This window comes from Hypanus sabinus, chromosome 29, assembly GCF_030144855.1.
Source record: "Hypanus sabinus isolate sHypSab1 chromosome 29, sHypSab1.hap1, whole genome shotgun sequence".
Classification (NCBI taxonomy): domain Eukaryota; kingdom Metazoa; phylum Chordata; class Chondrichthyes; order Myliobatiformes; family Dasyatidae; genus Hypanus; species Hypanus sabinus.
The window spans coordinates 1,625,485-1,647,841 of NC_082734.1; the positions used below are offsets into that span (position 1 = coordinate 1,625,485).

Below are 22,357 nucleotides of genomic sequence, written 5' to 3' on the forward strand. Positions count from 1 at the left end.
GAGTGGCGGGGGCGGTAGCAAACCCGCTACACCAGCATTTCCTTAAAGGGGCCGCGGCCTCGACGACGTATGTGACGGAAAGGGCGAGAGAGAGAGAGATTGCATCCGGGGCTGCATTCGGCGTTTTGCAAAGGCTCAGTTTGCATCCGAGTTAAGGCCTCGGATGTTCAACTCAACTCCAAAAACACCTCCCTGCTGCACAAACCACTACAGTCGTGCCCAAAGACCGAGATTGCAGCGAAACCCTCCGGTTGTGTCCCAGCATCTTCATACTCCGATTTCCCAGTCCTCCACCGCTAATTATTCACCGATCCCGCAACCCTACGCCCCTAATCCCCTCCCTCACCATCTCCGTCAGTCCTCCTTGTCATACATCCCTCTCCTTCATCACCCCTCTTCCCTATCTCCCATCCCTCAACATCTCTGTCGCTCTCACCCATTTATACTAGAAAATGCTCGAGTGTCGGGACAGAAGTGAGGGCTTTTGCTATTACTAAGGAGAAGGTGCTTGGGAAGCTGAAAGATCTGAAGGCGGATAAGTCACCTGGACGAGATGGACTACACCCTAGAGGTGGCTGCAGAGATTGTGGAGTCACGTTACAATGCATCAGAGTAATGTATACAATATACATCCTGAAATTAGTTTTCTTCACAAACATCCACAAAACCATTATTTAAATGGTAAATGAAAAGCTAATGGAATGTTCATTGCTCGAGGGATTGAATTCAAGAGCAGGGAGATTACGCTGCAACTATACAGGGTCTGGTGAGACTGCACCTGGAGTACTGTGTGCAGTTCTGGACTCCATACTTGAGGAAGGATATACTGGCTTTGGAGGCAGTGCAGAGGAGGTTCACCAGGGGTTAGACTAAGAGGAGAGATTGAGTCACCTGGACAGTACTCACTGGAATTCAGAAGAATGAGAGGAGATCTTGTAGAAACATACGAACGGGATAAAGGTAGGAAAGTTGTTTCCACTGGTAGGTGAGACTAGAACTAGGGGACATAGTCTCAAGATTCAGGGGAGTAGATTTAGGATGAGGAGGAACTGCTTTTTCCAGAAAGTGGTGAATCTGTGCAGTTCTCTACCCAATGAAGCAGTGGAGACTACCTCAGTAAATATAGTTAATACAAGGTTGGATAGATTTTTACATAGAGGATCAAGGGTTATGGGGAAAGGGCAGGTAGGAGGAGATGAGTCCATGGCCAGATCATTCAGCCTATTTTTCCAGCTGATGCAGATCCCTCTGCAAGCCATGATAGTCTTCCTTGCTGTCCAATACATCCCCAGTCTCGGTGTCACTCACACATTTGCTGATCCAGTTAACGACACAATTATCAAAGGACCCCGTATCGATCCCTGTGGTACTCCGCTAGTCACAGGCCTCCAGTCAGAGAGGCAACATTATAATCCAATTTGATAAATTCAGGACGATAAGTCCTAGATTCATCACGATGTTACCTGTTAAGGTGAGAAAAGTGGATGTTTGAGAGGGAAAGCTAAACCAACCTTGACAGAATATCAGAACTGGTGCAATGGGCTGAACTGCAAAATGTGGACAACACTCCCACCTGGTGGTTCTGCCCCGCAATCGCGGGCCCTCCTGGTTCTTTCAGCAACACTGCCACCTAGTGGTTTCTCGCCAGTGAAGAGGAGGCCGACAAATTGCAAGTCAGGCAGCGTCCTGTGACTAGTGGTTTGCCGCAGGGGTCCGCACGGGGTCTGTTGTTATGAACGATCTGGATGATCTGAAACATCTGGATCTGAACGATCTGGATGATCTGAAACATCTGGATCTGAACGATCTGGATGAAACTGCATCAGCAAATTTGCGGATGACGCCGAGACTGGGGGTAGTGGACAGCGAGTTTGCAGCGAAAATAAGCTCAAAAATGTCCGGCGGAATTTAAAGCAGAGACGTGCGAACTGTGCACTTCGGTAGGGTCAATGTGGACAGTAAAAGCTTTTCAAGTATGTAAAAAATAAAAGAGAGATGAGAGTGGATACAGGAACACTAGAAAATGAGGCCGGAGAAATAATAATGGGGGCCAAGGAGATGGCAGATGAACTAAATGAGTATTTTGCATCACTCTTCCCTGTGGAAGACTCCAGCAGTGTGCCCGACACTGAAGGGTGCGAGGGAAGAGAACTGAGTGCGGTTACAAGGGAGAAGACCTAAGGATACTTCAGTCACCCAGACCAGATGAACTGCACCCTAGGGTTCCGTTCGAGATTGCGGGTTCATTACTAATGATCCTTCAAAGATCATGGACTCTGGTTTTCTGTCAGAGGACACATGTCACTCCACTCTTTAAGAAAGGAGGAAATTATAGACCTCAGATGTTGGAGTCAATCTTTAAGGGTGAGGTTATGGACACAGGACAAGATAGGACAAATTCAGCATGGTTTCCTTAAGGGAAAATCTTTCCTGACAAACCCCTTCCCATTCATCCCCACCGTCCGCACTCCTAATGGGACGCACCCCCTCCCACCCTCCGCACTCCTAATGGGACCCCACCCCCTCCCATCGTCCGCACTCCTAATGGGACCCACCCCCTCCCATCGTCCACACTCCCAATGGGACCCACCCCCTCCCATCGTCCACACTCCCAATGGGACCCACCCCCTCCCACCGTCCGCACTCCCAATGGGACCCACCCCCTCCCATCGTCCACACCCCCAATGGGACCACACACCCCTCCAATCGTCCGCTCTCCCAATGGGACCCACCCCCTCGCACCGTCCACACTCCCAATGGGACCCACCCCCTCCCATCGTCCAGACTCCAAATGGGACCCCACCCCCTCCCACCGTCCACACTCCTAATGGGACCCACCCCCGCCCATCGTCCACACTCCTAATGAGACCCACCCCCTCCCATCGTCCACGCTCCTAATGAGACCCACCCCCTCCCATCGTCCACACTCCCAATGGGATGTCACCTGCTGCCATTCACCCCCACCGTCCACACTCCCAATGGGACCCACCCCCTCCCATCGTCCACACTCCCAATGGGACCCACCCCTTCCCACCGTCCGCACTCCCAATGGGACCCACCCCTTCCCACCGTCCGCACTCCCAATGGGACCCACCCCCTCCCATCGTACACACTCCCAATGGGACCCACCCCTTCCCACCGTCCGCACTCCCAATGAGACCCACCCCCTCCCACCGTCCGCACTCCCAATGGGACCCAATGGGATGTCACCTGCTGCCATTCACCCCCACCGTCCACACTCCCAATGGGACCCACCCCTTCCCACCGTCCGCACTCCCAATGGGACCCACCCCTTCCCACCGTCCGCACTCCCAATGGGACCCACCCCCTCCCATCGTCCGCACTCCCAATGGGACCCACCCCCTCCCACCGTCCGCACTCCCAATGGGACCCAATGGGATGTCACCTGCTGCCATTCACCCCCACCGTCCACACTCCCAATGGGACCCACCCCTTCCCACCGTCCGCACTCCCAATGGGACCCACCCCCTCCCACCGTCCGCACTCCCAATGGGACCCAATGGGATGTCACCTGCTGCCATTCACCCCCACCGTCCACACTCCCAATGGGACACCACCCCTTCCCACCGTCCACAATCCCAATGGGACCCACCCCCTCCCACCGTCCACACTCCTAATGGGACCCACCCCCTCCCACCGTCCGCACTCCCAATGGGACCCACCCCCTCCCACCGTCCACACTCCCAATGGGACCCACCCCCTCCCACCGTCCGCACTCCCAATGGGACCCCACCCCATCCCACCGTCCGCACTCCCAATGAGACCCACCCCCTCCCATCGTTCACACTCCCAATGGGACCCACCCCCTCCCACCGTCCACACTCCCAATGGGACCCACCCCCTCCCACCGTCCGCACTCCCAATGGGACCCACCCCCTCCCATCGTCCACACTCCCAATGGGACCCACCCCCTCCCACCGTCCGCACTCCCAATGAGACCCACCCCCTCCCACCGTCCGCACTCCCAATGGGACCCACCCCCTCCCACCGTCCGCACTCCCAATGGGACCCAATGGGATGTCACCTGCTGCCATTCACCCCCACCGTCCACACTCCCAATGGGACCCACCCCTTCCCACCGTCCGCACTCCCAATGGGACCCACCCCTTCCCATCGTCCACACTCCCAATGGGACCCATCCCTTCCCACCGTCCGCACTCCCAATGGGACCCACCCCTTCCCACCGTCCGCACTCCCAATGGGACCCACCCCCTCCCACCGTCCGCACTCCCAATGAGACCCAACCCCTCCCATCGTCCACACTCCCAATGGGACCCACCCCCTCCCACCGTCCGCACTCCCAATGAGACCCACCCCCTCCCACCGTCCGCACTCCCAATGGGACCCACCCCCTCCCACCGTCCGCACTCCCAATGGGACCCAATGGGATGTCACCTGCTGCCATTCACCCCCACCGTCCACACTCCCAATGGGACCCACCCCTTCCCACCGTCCGCACTCCCAATGGGACCCACCCCTTCCCATCGTCCACACTCCCAGTGGGACCCACCCCCTCCCATCGTACACACTCCCAATGGGACCCACCCCTTCCCACCGTCCGCACTCCCAATGGGACCCACCCCCTCCCACCGTCCGCACTCCCAATGGGATGTCACCTGCTGCCATTCACCACCACCGTCCACACTCCCAATGGGACCCACCCCTTCCCACCGTCCGCACTCCCAATGGGACCCACCCCCTCCCACCGTCCGCACTCCCAATGGGATGTCACCTGCTGCCATTCAACCCCACCGTCCACACTCCCAATGGGACCCACCCCCTCCCATCATCCGCACTCCCAGTGGGACACACCCCCTCCCCCGTCCGCACTCCCAATGGGACCCACCCCCTCCCACCGTCCACACTCCTAATGGGACCCACCCCCTCCCACCGTCCGCACTCCCAATGGGACCCACCCCCTCCCATCGTCCACACTCCCAATGGGACCCACCCCCTCCCACAGTCCGCACTCCCAATGAGACCCACCCCCTCCCATTGTCCACACTCCCAATGGGATGTCACCTGCTGCCATTCACCACCACCGTCCACACTCCCAATGGGACCCACCCCTTCCCACCGTCCGCACTCCCAATGGGACCCACCCCCTCCCACCGTCCGCACTCCCAATGGGATGTCACCTGCTGCCATTCAACCCCACCGTCCACACTCCCAATGGGACCCACCCCCTCCCATCATCCGCACTCCCAGTGGGACACACCCCCTCCCCCGTCCGCACTCCCAATGGGACCCACCCCCTCCCACCGTCCACACTCCTAATGGGACCCACCCCCTCCCACCGTCCGCACTCCCAATGGGACCCACCCCCTCCCATCGTCCACACTCCCAATGGGACCCACCCCCTCCCACAGTCCGCACTCCCAATGAGACCCACCCCCTCCCATCGTCCACACTCCCAATGGGATGTCACCTGCTGCCATTCACCCCCACCGTCCACACTCCCAATGGGACCCACCCCTTCCCACCGTCCGCACTCCGAATGGGACCCACCCCCTCCCACCGTCCGCACTCCTAATGGGACCCACCCCCTCCCATCGTCCACACTCTCAATGGGACCCCACCCCCTCCCATCGTCCACACTCCTAATGAGACCCACCCCCTCCCACCGTCCACACTCCCAATGGGACCCACCCCCTCCCACCGTCCGCACTCCCAATGAGACCTACCCCCTCCCATCGTCCGCACTCCCAATGAGACCCACCCCCTCCCACCGTCCGAACTCCCAATGGGACCCCACCCCCTCCCACCGTCCACACTCCCAATGGGACCCACCCCCTCCCACCGTCCACACTCCTAATGGGACCCACCCCCTCCCACCGTCCGCACTCCCAATGAGACCCACCCCCTCCCATCGTCCACACTCCAAATGGGACCCACCCCCTCCCACCGTCCGCACTCCCAATGGGACCCACCCCCTCCCACCGTCCGCACTCCCAATGGGACCCACCCCCTCCCACCGTCCGCACTCCCAATGGGACCCCACCCCCTCCCACCGTCCACACTCCCAATGGGACCCACCCCCTCCCACCGTCCACACTCCTAATGGGACCCACCCCCTCCCACCGTCCGCACTCCCAATGAGACCCACCCCCTCCCATCGTCCACACTCCCAATGGGACCCACCCCCTCCCACCGTCCGCACTCCCAATGAGACCCACCCCCTCCCATCGTCCGCACTCCCAATGAGACCCACCCCCTCCCATCGTCCACACTCCCAATGAGACTCACTCCCTCCCATCGTCCACACTCCCAATGGGATGTCACCTGCTGCCATTCACCCCCACCGTCCACACTCCCAATGGGACCCACCCCTTCCCACCGTCCGCACTCCCAATGGGACCCACCCCCTCCCACCGTCCGCACTCCCAATGAGACCCACCCCCTCCCATCGTCCACACTACCAATGGGACCCACCCCCTCCCATCGTCCACACTCCCAATGGGACACACCCCCTCCCATCGTCCACACTCCTAATGGAACCCACCCCCTCCAATCGTCCACACTCCTAATGGGACCCACCCCCTCCCATCGTCCACATTCCCAATGGGACCCACCCCCTCCCATCGTCCACACTCCTAATGGGACCCATCACCTCCCATCGTCCACACTCATAATGGGACCCCACCCCCTCCGATTCACCCGCACTCTCAACAGTACCCAACCCTTCCCTATCACCCGCACTGCCCACACTCCCAACGGGACCCAGCACTTCCCATTCTCACCCACCATCCACCCAATGGTGCCTCATCCATTCCCAATGGGCACCCACCCCATTCCATTCACTCCCAATGTCTGTACTCTCATCAGAGACCCACCCTTTCCCATTCACCCCCAGCATCCAAACTCCCATTCCATCAGTGGGACCCCATCCCTTCCCATTCACCCTCAATGGGACTCACCCCATTCCATTCACTCCCAACCGAACCCCACCCCATTCCATTCACTCCCAATGTCTGTACTCTCATCAGAGCCCCACCCTTTCCCATTCACCCCCAGCATCCAAACTCCCATTCCATCAGTGGGACCCCATCCCTTCACATTCACCCTCAATGGGACCCACCCCATTCCATTCACTCCCAACCGAACCCCACCCCAATCCATTCACCCTCAATGGGACCCACCCCATTCCATTCACTCCCAACCGAACCCCACCCCATTCCATTCACCCTCAATGGGACCCACCCCATTCCATTCACTCCCAACAGAACCCCACCCCATTCCATTCACCCTCAATGGGACCCACCCCATTCCATTCACTCCCAACCGAACCCCACCCCATTCCATTCACCCTCAATGGGACCCACCCGATTCCATTCACTCCCAACAGAACCCCACCCCATTCCATTCACCCTCAATGGGACCCACCCCATTCCATTCACTCCCAACCGAACCCCAGCCTATTCCATTCACCCTCAATGGGACCCACCCCATTCCATTCACTCCCAACAGAACCCCACCCCATTCCATTCACTCCCAACAGAACCCCACCCCATTCCATTCACCCTCAATGGGACCCACCCCATTCCATTCCCTCCCAATAGAACCCCACCCCATTCCATTCACCCTCAATGGGACCCACCCCATTCCATTCACTCCCAATGTCTGCACTCTCATCAGAGCCCCACCCTTTCCCATTCACTCCCACCATCCAAAGTCCCATTCCATCAGTGGGACCCCATCCCTTCCCATTCACCCTCAATGGGACCCACCCCATTCCATTCACTCCCAACCGAACCCCACCCCATTCCATTCACCCTCAATGGGACCCACCCCATTCCATTCACTCCCAACAGAACCCCACCCCATTCCATTCACCCTCAATGGGACCCACCCCATTCCATTCACTCCCAACCGAACCCCACCCCATTCCATTCACTCCCAATGTCTGTACTCTCATCAGAGCCCCACCCTTTCCCATTCACCCCCACCATCCAAACTCCCATTCCATCAGTGGGACCCCATCCCTTCCCATTCACCCTCAATGGGACCCACCCCATTCCATTCACTCCCAACCGAACGCCACCCCATTCCATTCACCCTCAATGGGATCCACCCCATTCCATTCACTCAGAACCCCACCCCATTCCATTCACCCTCAATGGGACCCACCCCATTCCATTCACTCCCAACCGAACCCCACCCCATTCCATTCACCCTCAATGGGACCCACCCCATTCCATTCACTCCCAACCGAACCCCACCCCATTCCATTCACCCTCAATGGGACCCACCCCATTCCATTCACTCCCAACCGAACCCCACCCCATTCCATTCACCCTCAATGGGACCCACCCCATTCCATTCACTCCCAACAGAACCCCACCCCATTCCATTCACCCTCAATGGGACCCACCCCATTCCATTCACTCCCAACCGAACCCCACCCCATTCCATTCACCCTCAATGGGACCCACCCCATTCCATTCACCCTCAATGGGACCCACCCCATTCCATTCACTCCCAACCGAACCCCAGCCTATTCCATTCACTCTCAATGGGACCCACCCCATTCCATTCACTCCCAACAGAACCCCACCCCATTCCATTCACTCCCAACAGAACCCCACCCCATTCCATTCACCCTCAATGGGACCCACCCCATTCCATTCTCTCCCAATAGAACCCCACCCCATTCCATTCACCCTCAATGGGACCCACCCCATTCCATTCACTCCCAATGTCTGCACTCTCATCAGAGCCCCACCCTTTCCCATTCACTCCCACCATCCAAAGTCCCATTCCATCAGTGGGACCCCATCCCTTCCCATTCACCCTCAATGGGACCCACCCCATTCCATTCACTCCCAACCGAACCCCACCCCATTCCATTCACCCTCAATGGGACCCACCCCATTCCATTCACTCCCAACAGAACCCCACCCCATTCCATTCACCCTCAATGGGACCCACCCCATTCCATTCACTCCCAACCGAACCCCACCCCATTCCATTCACTCCCAATGTCTGTACTCTCATCAGAGCCCCACCCTTTCCCATTCACCCCCACCATCCAAACTCCTTCCATCAGTGGGACCCCATCCCTTCCCATTCACCCTCAATGGGACCCATTCCATTCCATTCACTCCCAACAGAACCCCACCCCATTCCATTCACCCTCAATGGGACCCACCCCATTCCATTCACTCCCAACAGAACCCCACCCCCACTGTTCCATATGAACACAAGAGACGTCACTTTGTGTAACATTTAATATTTTGTAAATATCCAGAGAAATGCTCACATGATTCAAATGGGGCAGAGGGACGGAGAGGTGTAGGGGAGAGTGCGATGAAAGAATAAAGGAGGGGTGAAGCAGAGGTAGGGGTGGCAGAGTTAGGGAGAGGCTAGGGAAGTGGGAGGGTTGACAGAGATGGGGGAAGGAGGAAGTGACAGACAGGGGAGGCGTGTAGGGGAGGGAGGGGATGACACAGACTGAGGAAGGAGGGTGTCATGGAGATGGGGAGGGGTGTAGGGAGGGAGGGTGTCATGGAGATGGGGAGGGGTGTAGGGAGGGAGGGAGTCATGGAGATGGGGAGGGGTGTAGGGAGGGAGGGAGTCATGGAGATGGGGAGGGGTGACAGACGGGGAGGGAGGGAGTCATGGAGATGGGGAGGGGTGTAGGGAGGGAGGGAGTCATGGAGATGGGGAGGGGTGACAGACGGGGAGGGAGGGGTGATAGAGACGGGAGGGAGGGGTTGACAGAGACAGGGGAGGGTGTAAGGTAGAGAGAGTGTCATGGAGATGAAAAGGGGTGTAGGGAGGGAGGGTGTCATGGAGATGGGGAGGGGTGACAGACGGGGAGGGAGGGTGATAGAGGAGGGTGTAAGGTAGAGAGAGTGTCATGGAGTCGGGGAGGGGGATTGGGACCAGTGAAATCCAGATGTGTGTCTGGGTTCAGCGTGGGTTCCTCAGGGCGACCACAACATCTGCAAACACAGGGACAGGGTGGTATCAGGAGGTGGGGAGCTGTGGTCCTGTCAGTTTTCCTCAAACACCCCACCCCATTCATCTGTATCCCTCTGTCCATCTCCTCACCTTTCCCTGCACTCTCCTCCTTCCATTTTACTCTTTTTCCATTGTTCCCCATCCTCCATTTACCCCTCCCTTTTATCACTTCCTCTTTCCCTCCCTCTCCCCTTCCCGTTCTCCCTCCATCCACTCCCCTCCTGACACCTTCCCCTTCTCATCCACTATTCTTTCCATTCCGTCCAAATCTCCATCTCCCCCTCCCTCCCCACACACTCCCTGTATTCACTGCCCTCCCCTCCTTCCTCTCCTTCTCCCGTCTTTCCTTCTGCTCCACTCGCTCCTTCTTTCCTGTCCTCCTCCCCTCACTCTCTCCCTCACCTTTTTTCCCCTATTCCATCCTCGTGTACACTCCCTCCCTCCACGTACTCTCCCACCCTGCTTTTCTCTCCCTCACCTTCCCTTCCTCCACCCCACTACCCACTCTCACCTCCAATCACCTTTCCCCACTCCACCCTCAGTCTATTTCACTTTCCCTCCCTCATTCCGCATCGCCCTGTCTCACTTCCCACTCTTGCTCCCCTCCCTCTTAACCCTTTACCCATCTCTCTCCCCTGCACTCCCTTCGCTCTTTCACTCGCCCTCTCCCCTCCCTACTCTCCACACTCACCTGCCAGCCGGCTGTTGCCAGAGGTTTTACCCTTGAACTTGCTCAGGAACAAGAGGCGACACCTCTCCATTCTCAGAGCTTCTGCAGAGAGACCGCCATCCATGAGATCCCGTCTGTCCTTACCTTCCCACCCCCTCCACTCTCACAACTCTGCCCCCCTGGCATCATCCGATCCCCTCTGTCCTTACCTTCCCACCCCCTCCACTCTCACAACTCTGCCCCCCCGGCATCATCCGATCCCCTCTGTCCTTACCTTCCCACCCCCTCCACTCTCACAACTCTGCCCCCCCGGCATCATCCGATCCCCTCTGTCCTTACCTTCCCACCCCCTCCACTCTCACAACTCTGCCCCCCCGGCATCATCCGATCCCCTCTGTCCTTACCTTCCCACCCCCTCCACTCTCACAACTCTGCCCCCCCGGCATCATCCGATCCCCTCTGTCCTTACCTTCCCACCCCCTCCACTCTCACAACTCTGCCCCCCCGGCATCATCCGATCCCCTCTGTCCTTACCTTCCCACCCCCTCCACTCTCACAACTCTGCCCCCCCGGCATCATCCGATCCCCTCTGTCCTTACCTTCCCACCCCCTCCACTCTCACAACTCTGCCCCCCCGGCATCATCCGATCCCCTCTGTCCTTACCTTCCCACCCCCTCCACTCTCACAACTCTGCCCCCCCGGCATCATCCGATCCCCTCTGTCCTTACCTTCCCACCCCCTCCACTCTCACAACTCTGCCCCCCCGGCATCATCCGATCCCCTCTGTCCTTACCTTCCCACCCCCTCCACTCTCACAACTCTGCCCCCCCGGCATCATCCGATCCCCTCTGTCCTTACCTTCCCACCCCCTCCACTCTCACAACTCTGCCCCCCCGGCATCATCCGATCCCCTCTGTCCTTACCTTCCCACCCCCTCCACTCTCACAACTCTGCCCCCCCGGCATCATCCGATCCCCTCTGTCCTTACCTTCCCACCCCCTCCACTCTCACAACTCTGCCCCCCCGGCATCATCCGATCCCCTCTGTCCTTACCTTCCCACCCCCTCCACTCTCACAACTCTGCCCCCCCGGCATCATCCGATCCCCTCTGTCCTTACCTTCCCACCCCCTCCACTCTCACAACTCTGCCCCCCCGGCATCATCCGATCCCCTCTGTCCTTACCTTCCCACCCCCTCCACTCTCACAACTCTGCCCCCCCGGCATCATCCGATCCCCTCTGTCCTTACCTTCCCACCCCCTCCACTCTCACAACTCTGCCCCCCCCCGGCCCCTATCCTCCCCACCCCCTCCTCCTCATCCCATACTACCCAAATTCTCCCCCTCCTCTCCTCCCACTCTCCTTACCTTCCGCTCACCTCCTGTCCTCCTCACTCTCCTCTCCCCTTCTCTCCCACTGACCTCTTCCTCCATCTCACTCCTCCCCTCCCTTCATCTCCCTCCCTCCTCTGCCCTTGCCCCCTTCCTTTCATCAACCAGGCCCCCCCTCCCATCTCTCACAGCCCCCACCCCATTTTTCCCTTCTTCCTCCCTCTCAGCCCCTCTCGTTATCATGAGCTAATGAGGATGGAAACAGTGTTCCAGGTTGAACCAGAGATTTATGAAGCTTCAACATTACCTCACAGACCCTGAATTCAATGCCTGCTGGACCTCCCTATCAACTTGCACAGCAACTTCCAGGGATCTTTGGACATATTCCAAAGCGCAAAGACCCAGCTCACTTGACTTCCCCTTGGAAGACTTGCTGAAATTGCCACTGTCTCTAGCCCTGCCAGTTTGCATTCTCACTGGATCCCAAGGTCACCTCATCAGCCTGCTGCCTACTTGCGTACCTTCGTCTGACATCTGCACTGTGCCTGCACCGGGCACGTTGGAGTTCTCCGACGATTCCATCTTCTCGTAATCTGGGAGAGAATGCAGGAGGAGGGGTGAAGGTGGGGCAGTATAGAGATCCCTCAGTAGGATTGTGGGAGGGGACAGTGTGGAGGGAGCTTCACTCAGTGTCTGACCCCGGGAGTGTGTGATGGGACGGTGTGGAGGGAGATTCACTCTGTGTCTGACCCTGGGAGTGTGTGATGGGACGGTGTGGAGGGAGATTCACTCTGTGTCTGATCCCGGGAGTGTGTGATGGGACGGTGTGGAGGGAGCTTCACTCAGTGTCTGACCCCGGGAGTGTGTGATGGGACGGTGTGGAGGGAGATTCACTCTGTGTCTGACCCCGGGAATGTGTGATGGGACAGTGTGGAGGGAGATTCACTCTGTGTCTGACCCCGGGAGTGTGTGATGGGACGGTGTGGAGGGAGATTCACTCTGTGTCTGACCCCGGGAGTGTGTAATGGGACGGTGTGGAGGGAGCTTCACTCTGTGTCTGACCCCGGGAGTGTGTGATGGGACGGTATGGAGGGAGATTCACTCTGTGTCTGACCCTGGGAGTGTGTGATGGGACGGTGTGGAGGGAGATTCACTCTGTGTCTGATCCCGGGAGTGTGTGATGGGACGGTGTGGAGGGAGCTTCACTCAGTGTCTGACCCCGGGAGTGTGTGATGGGACGGTGTGGAGGGAGATTCACTCTGTGTCTGACCCCGGGAGTGTGTGATGGGACGGTGTGGAGGGAGATTCACTCTGTGTCTGACCCCGGGAGTGTGTAATGGGACGGTGTGGAGGGAGCTTCACTCTGTGTCTGACCCCGGGAGTGTGTGATGGGACAGTGTCGAGGGAGCTTCACTCTGTGCCTGACCCCGGGAGTGTGTGATGGGACGGTGTGGAGGGAGTTTCACTCTGTGTCTGACCCCTGGAGTGCGTGATGGGACGGTGTGGAGGGGGTTTCACTCTGTGTCTGACCCCGGGAGTGTGTGATGGGATGGTGTGGAGGGAGTTTCACACTGTGTCTGACCCCAGTAGTGTGTGATGGGACAGTATAGAGGGAGTTTCACTCTGTGTCTGACCACAGGAGTGTGAGATGGGACGGTGTGGTGTGAGATGCACTCTGTGTCTGACCCGGGAGTGTGTGATGGGACGGTGTGGAGTGAGTTTCGCTCTGTGTCTGACCCCAGGAGTGTCTGATGGGACAGTATAGAGGGAGTTTCACTCTGGTTCTGACCCGGGGAGTGTGTGATGGGACAGTATAGAGGGAGTTTAACTCTGTGTCTGACCCTGGTAGTGTGTGATGGGACGGTGTGGAGTGAGTTTCACATTGTGTCTGACCCCGGGAGTGTGTGATGGGACGGTGTGGAGGGGTTTCCCTCTGTGTCTGACCCCGGGAGTGTGTGATGGGACGGCGTGGAGGGTGTTTCACACTGTCTCTGACCCCAGGAGTGTGTGATGGGTCAGTATAGAGGGAGTTTCACTCTGTGTCTGAACCCAGGAGTGTGAGATGGGACAGTGTGGAGTGAGTTTCACTCTGTGTCTGACCCCAGGAGTGTCTGATGGGACAGTATAGAGGGAGTTTCACTCTGTGTCTGACCCCGGGAGTGTGTGATGGGACGATGTGGAGGGAGTTTCACTCTGTGTCTGACCCCAGGAGTGTGTGATGAGACGGTGTGGAGGGAGATTCAGTCTGTGTAAACACACTGACCTTCATCATCGCTGTTCGACTGCTCTTTGTGGTAACTGTTCACCTGTCTGCTCATCGGCTCATAGACCTCAGCATCTGGGAAAAGGAGGGAGATATTGTATGGCTGTAACCCCCCCCCCCCCTCACACACCACTCTCTCCCTCAATACACCCTGTCCCACCACAGCCCCTCCCACCACACCCCCTCCCACAATACACCCTCTCCCACACCACACCCCACCCTCAATACACCCCCTCCCTCAATACACCCCCTCCCACCACACCCCTTCCCACTATACACCCCCTCCCACCACACCCCCTCCCACAATATGCTCCTCCCACACCACACCCCCTCCCACAATACACCCCCATACCACACCCCCTCCCACAATACACCCCTCCCACACCACACCCCCTCCCACAATACACCCCCATACCACACCCCCTCCCACAATACACCCCTCCCACACCACCTCTCTCTCAATACACCCCCTCCCACACCACACCCCTCCCTCTCTGCAGACTTCCATTCCCTTCTCAGAAAGTGGTACCACCAGGACTTCAAAACAGCATCAAATGTTCAAGATGGAATCCTTAATCTGAAGGAGAGATTGGGAGACAGAGAGACAGAGGGACTCACAGACAGAGGGGGACAGGCAGACAGAGGGACACACAGACAGAGGGGGACACACAGACAGAGGGACACACAGACAGACAGAGGGGACAGACAGACAGAGAGGGTGAGAGCTTTCTCAGTAGAGGGGGTAGGAGAGGCTTTCTACCTCGTTGTGAACCTTACTGCCTGCCTGCACTTTCTCTGTAACTTTTAACTTTATTCTGCGCTCTGTTATCGCTCTGCCTCGATCTGATCTGAGTGAGGTCTGCAAGACAGAATGTTTAGTGAGGCTCAGCACCTGTTCCAAGACAGGGTGAAGCGTTTTCATGTGCCATCCTGGACAGATCAGTTATACAGGAATACATCAAGGTGGGGAAAAGGAATTAGAGAGGGGATGGGGAGGCAGTGGGTTGGAGGGGGATGGGGAGGGAGTGCAACAGGAAGGGAGAGGAGAGGAAGGAGGAGAGAGCAAGGGAGAGAGTGGAAGTGGAAGGTGGAGAGTAGAGGGATGGGGACAAGGCGGAGAGAAGGGGAGCAGGAGAGGGGAGAGAGAGGGTTGGAGGGGGATGGGGAGGGAGTGAAACAGGAAGGGAGAGAAGAAGAAGGAGGAGAGAGCGGGAGTGGAAGGAGAAGAGTAGAGGGATGGGGACAAGGCGGAGAGAAGGGGAGCAGGAGAGGGGAGAGAGAGGGGGAGGTGAGGGAGGAATGGGGAGAGAGAGGGCAGAGACTGATCTGGACAGTCAGACTCCATCAATCCTCTGCAGCCGAACCTCTGCCATTCCCCATTGTATCTGCTCTTTGATGGACATGACTCACACACAACGAGAACCCCCAAGTGAGTGAGTGATCTCACCAACGGCACAGTGAATCTCTGCCTTGGTCTGGAACGGTCCTATGTCAGAATCCGGGTTCATGTAGTCTGCAGATGAAACAGCAGGTTAGAACATAAAGCTGAGAATGGAGCGGTGTAGGACTGGTCCTTAAATAGATGTCCTGTGGTGCTGGCCATTTCCACCTCAGAAACACTGTCCACCCTGCCTCAAAGCTCAAAGTAAACTCATTATCAAGCCATATATATGTCATCACATACTACCGAGAGATTGACGTCCTTGCAGGCGTTTACAGCAAAATGAAGAAATACATCAGAGAAGGAAACCACACATAAACATGGACTGATCAACAACCAGAAGACAAACTCTGCAAATTAGTGAATAAAACTGAGAAATGTGTCAGCACTGGTGTCTCTACTGCACTGGTGTCTGCACGGCACTGGTGTCTCCACTGCACTGGTGTCTCCACTGCACTGGTGTCTGCATGGCACTGGTGTCTCCACTGCACTGGTGTCTGCATGGCACTGGTGTCTCAATGGCACTGGTGTCTCCACTGCACTGGTGTCTCCATGGCACTAGTGTCTGCACGGCACTGGTGTCTCAATGGCACTGGTGTCTGCACGGCACTGGTGTCTCCACTGCACTGGTGACTCAATGGCACTGGTGTCTCCACGGCACTGGTGTCTGCACGGCACTGGTGTCTCCACTGCACTGGTGACTCAATGGCACTGGTGTCTCCATGGCACTGGTGTCTCAATGGCACTGGTGACTCAATGGCACTGGTGTCTCAATGGCACTGGTGACTCAATGGCACTGGTGTCTCAATGGCACTGGTGTCAGCACAGCACTGGTGTCTGCATGGCACTGGTGTCTCCACTGCACTGGTGACTCAATGGCACTGGTGTCTCCACGGCACTGGTGACTCCACTGCACTGGTGTGTCCATGGCACTGGTGTCTCAGTGGCACTGGTGTCTCCACGGCACTGGTGTGTCCACGGCACTGGTGTCTCAGTGGCACTGGTGACTCCACTGCACTGGTGTGTCCACGGCACTGGTGTCTGCACGGCACTGGTGTCTCCACTGCACTGGTGACTCAATGGCACTGGTGTCTCAGTGGCACTGGTGTCTCCACTGCACTGGTGTCTCAATGGCACTGGTGTCTCAGTGGCACTGGTGTCTCCACTGCACTGGTGTGTCCACGGCACTGGTGTCTCAGTGGCACTGGTGACTCCACTGCACTGGTGTGTCCACGGCACTGGTGTGTCCACGGCACTGGTGTCTCCACTGCACTGGTGACTCAATGGCACTGGTGTCTCCACTGCACTGGTGTCTCAATGGCACTGGTGTCTCAGTGGCACTGGTGTCTCCACTGCACTGGTGTGTCCACTGCACTGGTGACTCCACGGCACTGGTGTCTCCACTGCACTGGTGTGTCCACTGCACTGGTGTCTCCACAGCACTGGTGTCTCAGTGGCACTGGTGTCTCAGTGGCACTGGTGTCTCCACTGCACTGGTGTGTCCACTGCACTGGTGTCTGCACGGCACTGGTGTCTCCATGGCACTGGTGTCTGCACGGCACTGGTGTCTCCACTGCACTGGTGACTCAACGGCACTGGTGTCTCAATGGCACTGGTGTCTGCACGGCACTGGTGTCTCCACTGCACTGGTGTCTCCATGGCACTAGTGTCTGCACGGCACTGGTGTCTCAGTGGCACTGGTGTCTCAGTGGCACTGGTGTCTCCACGGCACTGGTGTCTCCACTGCACTGGTGTCTCCACTGCACTGGTGTCTGCACGGCACTGGTGTCTCAGTGGCACTGGTGTCTCAGTGGCACTGGTGTCTCCACGGCACTGGTGTCTGCACGGCACTGGTGTCTCAGTGGCACTGGTGTCTCAGTGGCACTGGTGTCTCCACGGCACTGGTGTCTCAGTGGCACTGGTGTCTCAGTGGCACTGGTGTCTCCACGGCACTGGTGTCTCCACTGCACTGGTGTCTCCACAGCACTGGTGTCTGAACGGCACTGGTGTCTCCACTGCACTGGTGTCTGCACGGCACTGGTGTCTCAGTGGCACTGGTGTCTCAGTGGCACTGGTGTCTCAGTGGCACTGGTGTCTCAGTGGCACTGGTGTCTCAGTGGCACTGGTGTCTCCACGGCTGACTTGCTGACTCTACGCAAACTTCTACGAAAGTAGAGGCGTTATTGTGCCTACTCTGTGATAGCGCTTACCTGCTGGTCCCAGGATAGATCCTCTGATACGGTAACACAAGGAATTTTAAGTTACTGACCCTCTCCTACTGAGGACGGACTGAAGGATTCGGGCTTCATCCTCTTATGGTCAATAACCCTCTGGTTTTGTTGATGTTGAGTGAGAGGTCGCTGAGAAGCATCACTCAACCAGATTGTCTCTCCGTCCTATACACTGATTCATCACCACTTTGACTTGGCCAATGACAGTGATGCCGTCAGCAAATTTCAATATGGCGTTGAAGTTGTACCTTGCCTCACAGTCACCGGCATAGACCAAATAGACTGGGTCCTTAAACGGACGTGCTCTGATATTGGGCGATCCAGCTGGGAAAAGGGTGCTGACCATCATGCTCTACGTATTTTATCATCTTGTACACCTCTATCAAGTCAGCTTTCATCCTCCTTCACCCCAAAGAGAAAAGCCATGGCTCTTTCAAACTATCCTCCTAAAATATGCTCTCTAATCCAGGTAGCATCCTGGTGAATCTCCTCTGCACCCTCTCTAATCCAGGCAGCATCCTGGTAAATCTCCTCTGCACCCTCTCTAATCCAGGCAGCGTCCTGGTGAATCTCCTCTGCACCCTCTCTAATCCAGGCAGCATCCTGGTGAATCTCCTCTGCACCCTCTCTAATCCAGGCAGCATCCTGGTGAATCTCCTCTGCACCCTCTCTAATCCAGGCAGCATCCTGGTGAATCTCCTCTGCACCCTCTCCAATCCAGGCAGCATCCTGGTGAATCTCCTCTACAACCTCTCTAATCCAGGCAGCATCCTGGTGAATCTCCTCTGCACCCTCTCTAATCCAGGCAGCATCCTGGTGAATCTCCTCTGCACCCTCTCTAATCCAGGCAGCGTCCTGGTGAATCCCCTCTGCACCCTCTCTAATCCAGACAGCATCCTGGTGAATCTCCTCTGCACCCTCTCTAATCCAGGCAGCATCCTGGTGAATCTCCTCTGCACCCTCTCTAATCCAGACAGCATCCTGGTGAATCTCCTCTGCACCCTCTCTAATCCAGACAGCATCCTGGTGAATCTCCTCTGCACCCTCTCTAATCCAGACAGCATCCTGATGAATCTCCTCTGCAACCTCTCTAGTCCAGGCAGCATCCTGATGAATCTCCTCTGCAACCTCTCTAATCCAGGCAGCATCCTGGTGAATCTCCTCTGCACCCTCTCTAATCCAGACAGCATCCTGGTGAATCTCCTCTGCACCCTCTCTAATCCAGGCAGCATCCTGGTGAATCCCCTCTGCACCCTCTCTAATCCAGACAGCATCCTGGTGAATCTCCTCTGCACCCTCTCTAATCCAGACAGCATCCTGGTGAATCTCCTCTGCACCCTCTCTAATCCAGGCAGCATCCTGGTGAATCCCCTCTGCACCCTCTCTAATCCAGACAGCATCCTGGTGAATCTCCTCTGCACCCTCTCTAAAGCTTCCACATCGGAAGTCAGAAATGAACACAGTATTCCAGGTGTGGTCTAACCAGAGTTTTATGGAGCTGCAACAGTACCTCGCGGCCCTTGAAATCAATCCCCTGACGATTGAAGACCGCCTTGTCATACACCTTCATGGACACCCCATCGATGCATGGTAACTTTGTGGGACCCAAAAATCCCTCTTTTGCTCCACACAGTCAAGAATCCAACCGTTAATCTTGTACTCTGCCTTCAAGTTTGACTTTCCACAGTGAATCACAATACTTTTCTGGGTAGAAGTCCATCTGCCACTTCTCTGTATCCTGTGAATGTCCCATTGTAACCTAGAATGTTCTACATTATCCACAACACCGTTAACGTCTGTGTCATCTGTAAACACTGCCAGCAGGTAACTGAAACACTCCCGTGCACACAGCCTTTGTTGTCACACCACTGGAATAAAGAAAAAGTTTACAAAATGGGAAATATTTTCTTTATTGTACTGTATTTCATTACAGGCCCCTGAAAGTCCAACCCTACGTCTCCATGGTGAGAGATGGAAACGGGTGAGACTGGTCAACAGGACTCTGCTGGAGCTGTACAGGCCAATCCCTTGTACAGTGGATGCAATGGATTGTGGAAACATTGATGAACTGCAACCAGAGCATCAACTTTGGACAGGAAGTCATCAATAGCTTATGCTCCACTGGGAGCCAGGGGTCCAAAAAGAAAAAGATCTTGTTATACCCTTCAATTAATAAATAAAATCAAAAGTACATGATTTTTCAATTTTCATTATAAATATTCCTAATATGCTTTTTACAAAAAAAAAAACATTTAAAGAGTTGTGCAATTTTCAGGCCATGTAAAAATTTTCTGTTCAGAACAATGGTTGGTCCACGTAGCTGGTAAAAAAATACAGAACGTTGTCCGCAAACTTTCTAACCCACCGTTCCAATTCTTCACCCAAACCACTTATAAAAATCACAAAGAGCAGGATCCCTGTGGAACTCCACCGGTTATCAACCTCCAGGCAGAGTACTGCCACCTTCTACCATCGGTGGACAAGCCAATTCTGAATCCACCCAGCCGGGTTTCCCTGAATACCTCACGATTTTCAGAATGGGCTTACCATGGGGCGCCTTACGAGTGTGGTATAACCAGAGTTACTGAAACTCATACACACCACATCCACTGGTGGATCTCCATCAACCTCGTACTCTGCCTCAAGTTTAACCTCTGAAAGTGAATCACTTCACACTTCTCCAAATTGAACAGCATCTGCACGTATCTCACACACACACACACACACACACACACACACACACACACACACACACACACACACACACACACACACACACACACACACACACACACACACACACACACACACACTCACACACACACTCACACTCACACTCACACTCACACTCCCAGGTTGATTTTGGAGGTGAGGGAGGTTCAGCCTATGATAAGAGATTGAGCTGTCTGGGACAGTATTGACTGGAATTCAGAAGAATGAGAGGGGATCTTAAAGAAACATATAAAATTCTGAAAGTTAAGGATAAGATAGAGGCAGGAAAGTTGCTTCGACTGGTAGGTGAGACTAGAACGAGGGGTATTCAGATGAGGAGAAACTGCTTTTCCCAGAGGGCACTGAATCTGTGGAATTCTCTGTCCAGGGGAGCCGTACATGCTAGAACAGAGGAGATTTTTTGCATCGCAGGGAAATTAAGATTTATGGGGAAAAGGTGAAGCTGAGTCCATGGCCAGACCAGCCGTGATCTTACAGAGTCATGAAACAGCTCGATGGGCCGAATGGCTGACTCTCACTCCTGTTCTGTCTGTCACCCCGCACCTACCCACACAATCTTTAGGCAGTTATCTTCCCACCCGTTCTCAACGGCCCATGGGGTCTCTCCTGTGGACACCCCTGCCTCGGGACTGCTGACAAACTTCACCTCCGCCCGATGGGACCAGACTCACCTCCCTCACTGTCGAGGCTCACTCTGGGCTTGCTGCTGGGGATGGCGTAGACCATGTCCTCTCCCATCTTCTTGCTGACCACTGCTGGGGGAGTCCACAATGGATCTGGGCAGAGGGTCAGTGAGGGGGAGGAGGGAGAGGAGGGTCAGTGAGGGGGAGGAGGGAGAGGAGGGTCAGTGAGGGGAGAGGAGGGGGAGGAGGGTCAGTGAGGGGAGAGGAGGGGAGGAGGGTCAGTGAGGGGGAGGAGGGGAGAGGAGAAGAGGCGATGATGGGGAAGGGAAGAGAATAATTTTCAGGGTCTTCAGAAATCTCCAGTTCCAAACTGTGGGCTGTTGGTGTGCACAGAAAGATCCCACGGAGTGTGGGGACAACCAGTAGACCTGATTGGTCTGTTTTCCTCCCTCTTTGCAGCCCCCTCTGTCGCCCCTCACCAGCCTCTCTTTCTCCCTCCTTTCTCACCACCCCACTGCCTCCTGCTTCCTTACCGTCCTTTCCCCTCCTGGTATGTCACCCCTCCTTCTCGTTGTCACCTCTCCTCCCATCTCCCACACACTCCCTCACATAGAGCACAGAAAGAGACCCTTCATCCCAACCAGTTCGTACCGGCCCAGATCATCCCATATATCCACGTTCTACCATATTCCTCCCAACCCCTCGGTTAACGGTGGGGGCCCAATGCCACAAAAAGCTTGGGAGTTCCTGGTCTAAACCTTTCCCGTCCATGTACCTGTTTGAGTGTCTTAAACAACGAACCTGCCGCAATCACTTCCTCTGGCAGCTCATTCCAGATACAGACCACCCTCTGGGTGATAAAGTTGCCCCTCAGGTCCCTATTAAATCTCTCCCCCCTCACCTTAACTCTGGGGAAAATGACTGTGTGCTTTCACCCTATCTGTGCCCCTTGTGGATTTTTACACCTCTATAAGGTCCTGCACTCTAAGGAATAAAATGCCACCCTCTCTCCATAACTCAGTCCCTCGAGTCCAGGCAACTGCCTCGTAAATCTCTCTGCATTCTCACCAGCTCAAAGGCT

The 22,357-nt window shown here is 56.1% G+C and overlaps 1 protein-coding gene across 3 annotated transcripts in view; it reads right to left on the bottom strand.

Annotated features, from left to right (window-relative positions):
* Positions 1 to 9,719: 9,719 nt before the first annotated feature.
* LOC132382867 (sarcoplasmic/endoplasmic reticulum calcium ATPase 1) overlaps positions 9,720 to 22,357 on the bottom strand; it is a 111,617-nt gene continuing 98,979 nt past the window's right edge. The window contains exons 31-36 of one of the 3 annotated variants that reach the window (XM_059953346.1): positions 21,325 to 21,429; positions 15,696 to 15,761; positions 14,249 to 14,323; positions 12,507 to 12,578; positions 10,676 to 10,756; positions 9,720 to 9,965 (exon numbers count right to left, since the gene is read on the bottom strand). In XM_059953346.1, coding sequence (XP_059809329.1) covers positions 9,934 to 9,965; positions 10,676 to 10,756; positions 12,507 to 12,578; positions 14,249 to 14,323; positions 15,696 to 15,761; positions 21,325 to 21,429 — 431 coding nt within the window. In that variant the 3' untranslated portion in view covers positions 9,720 to 9,933. Of the gene's footprint in view, positions 9,966 to 10,675; positions 10,757 to 12,506; positions 12,579 to 14,248; positions 14,324 to 15,695; positions 15,762 to 21,324; positions 21,430 to 22,357 lie in introns of those variants that run through there. The other 2 variants (XM_059953345.1, XR_009508485.1) reach the window with 2 other exon arrangements.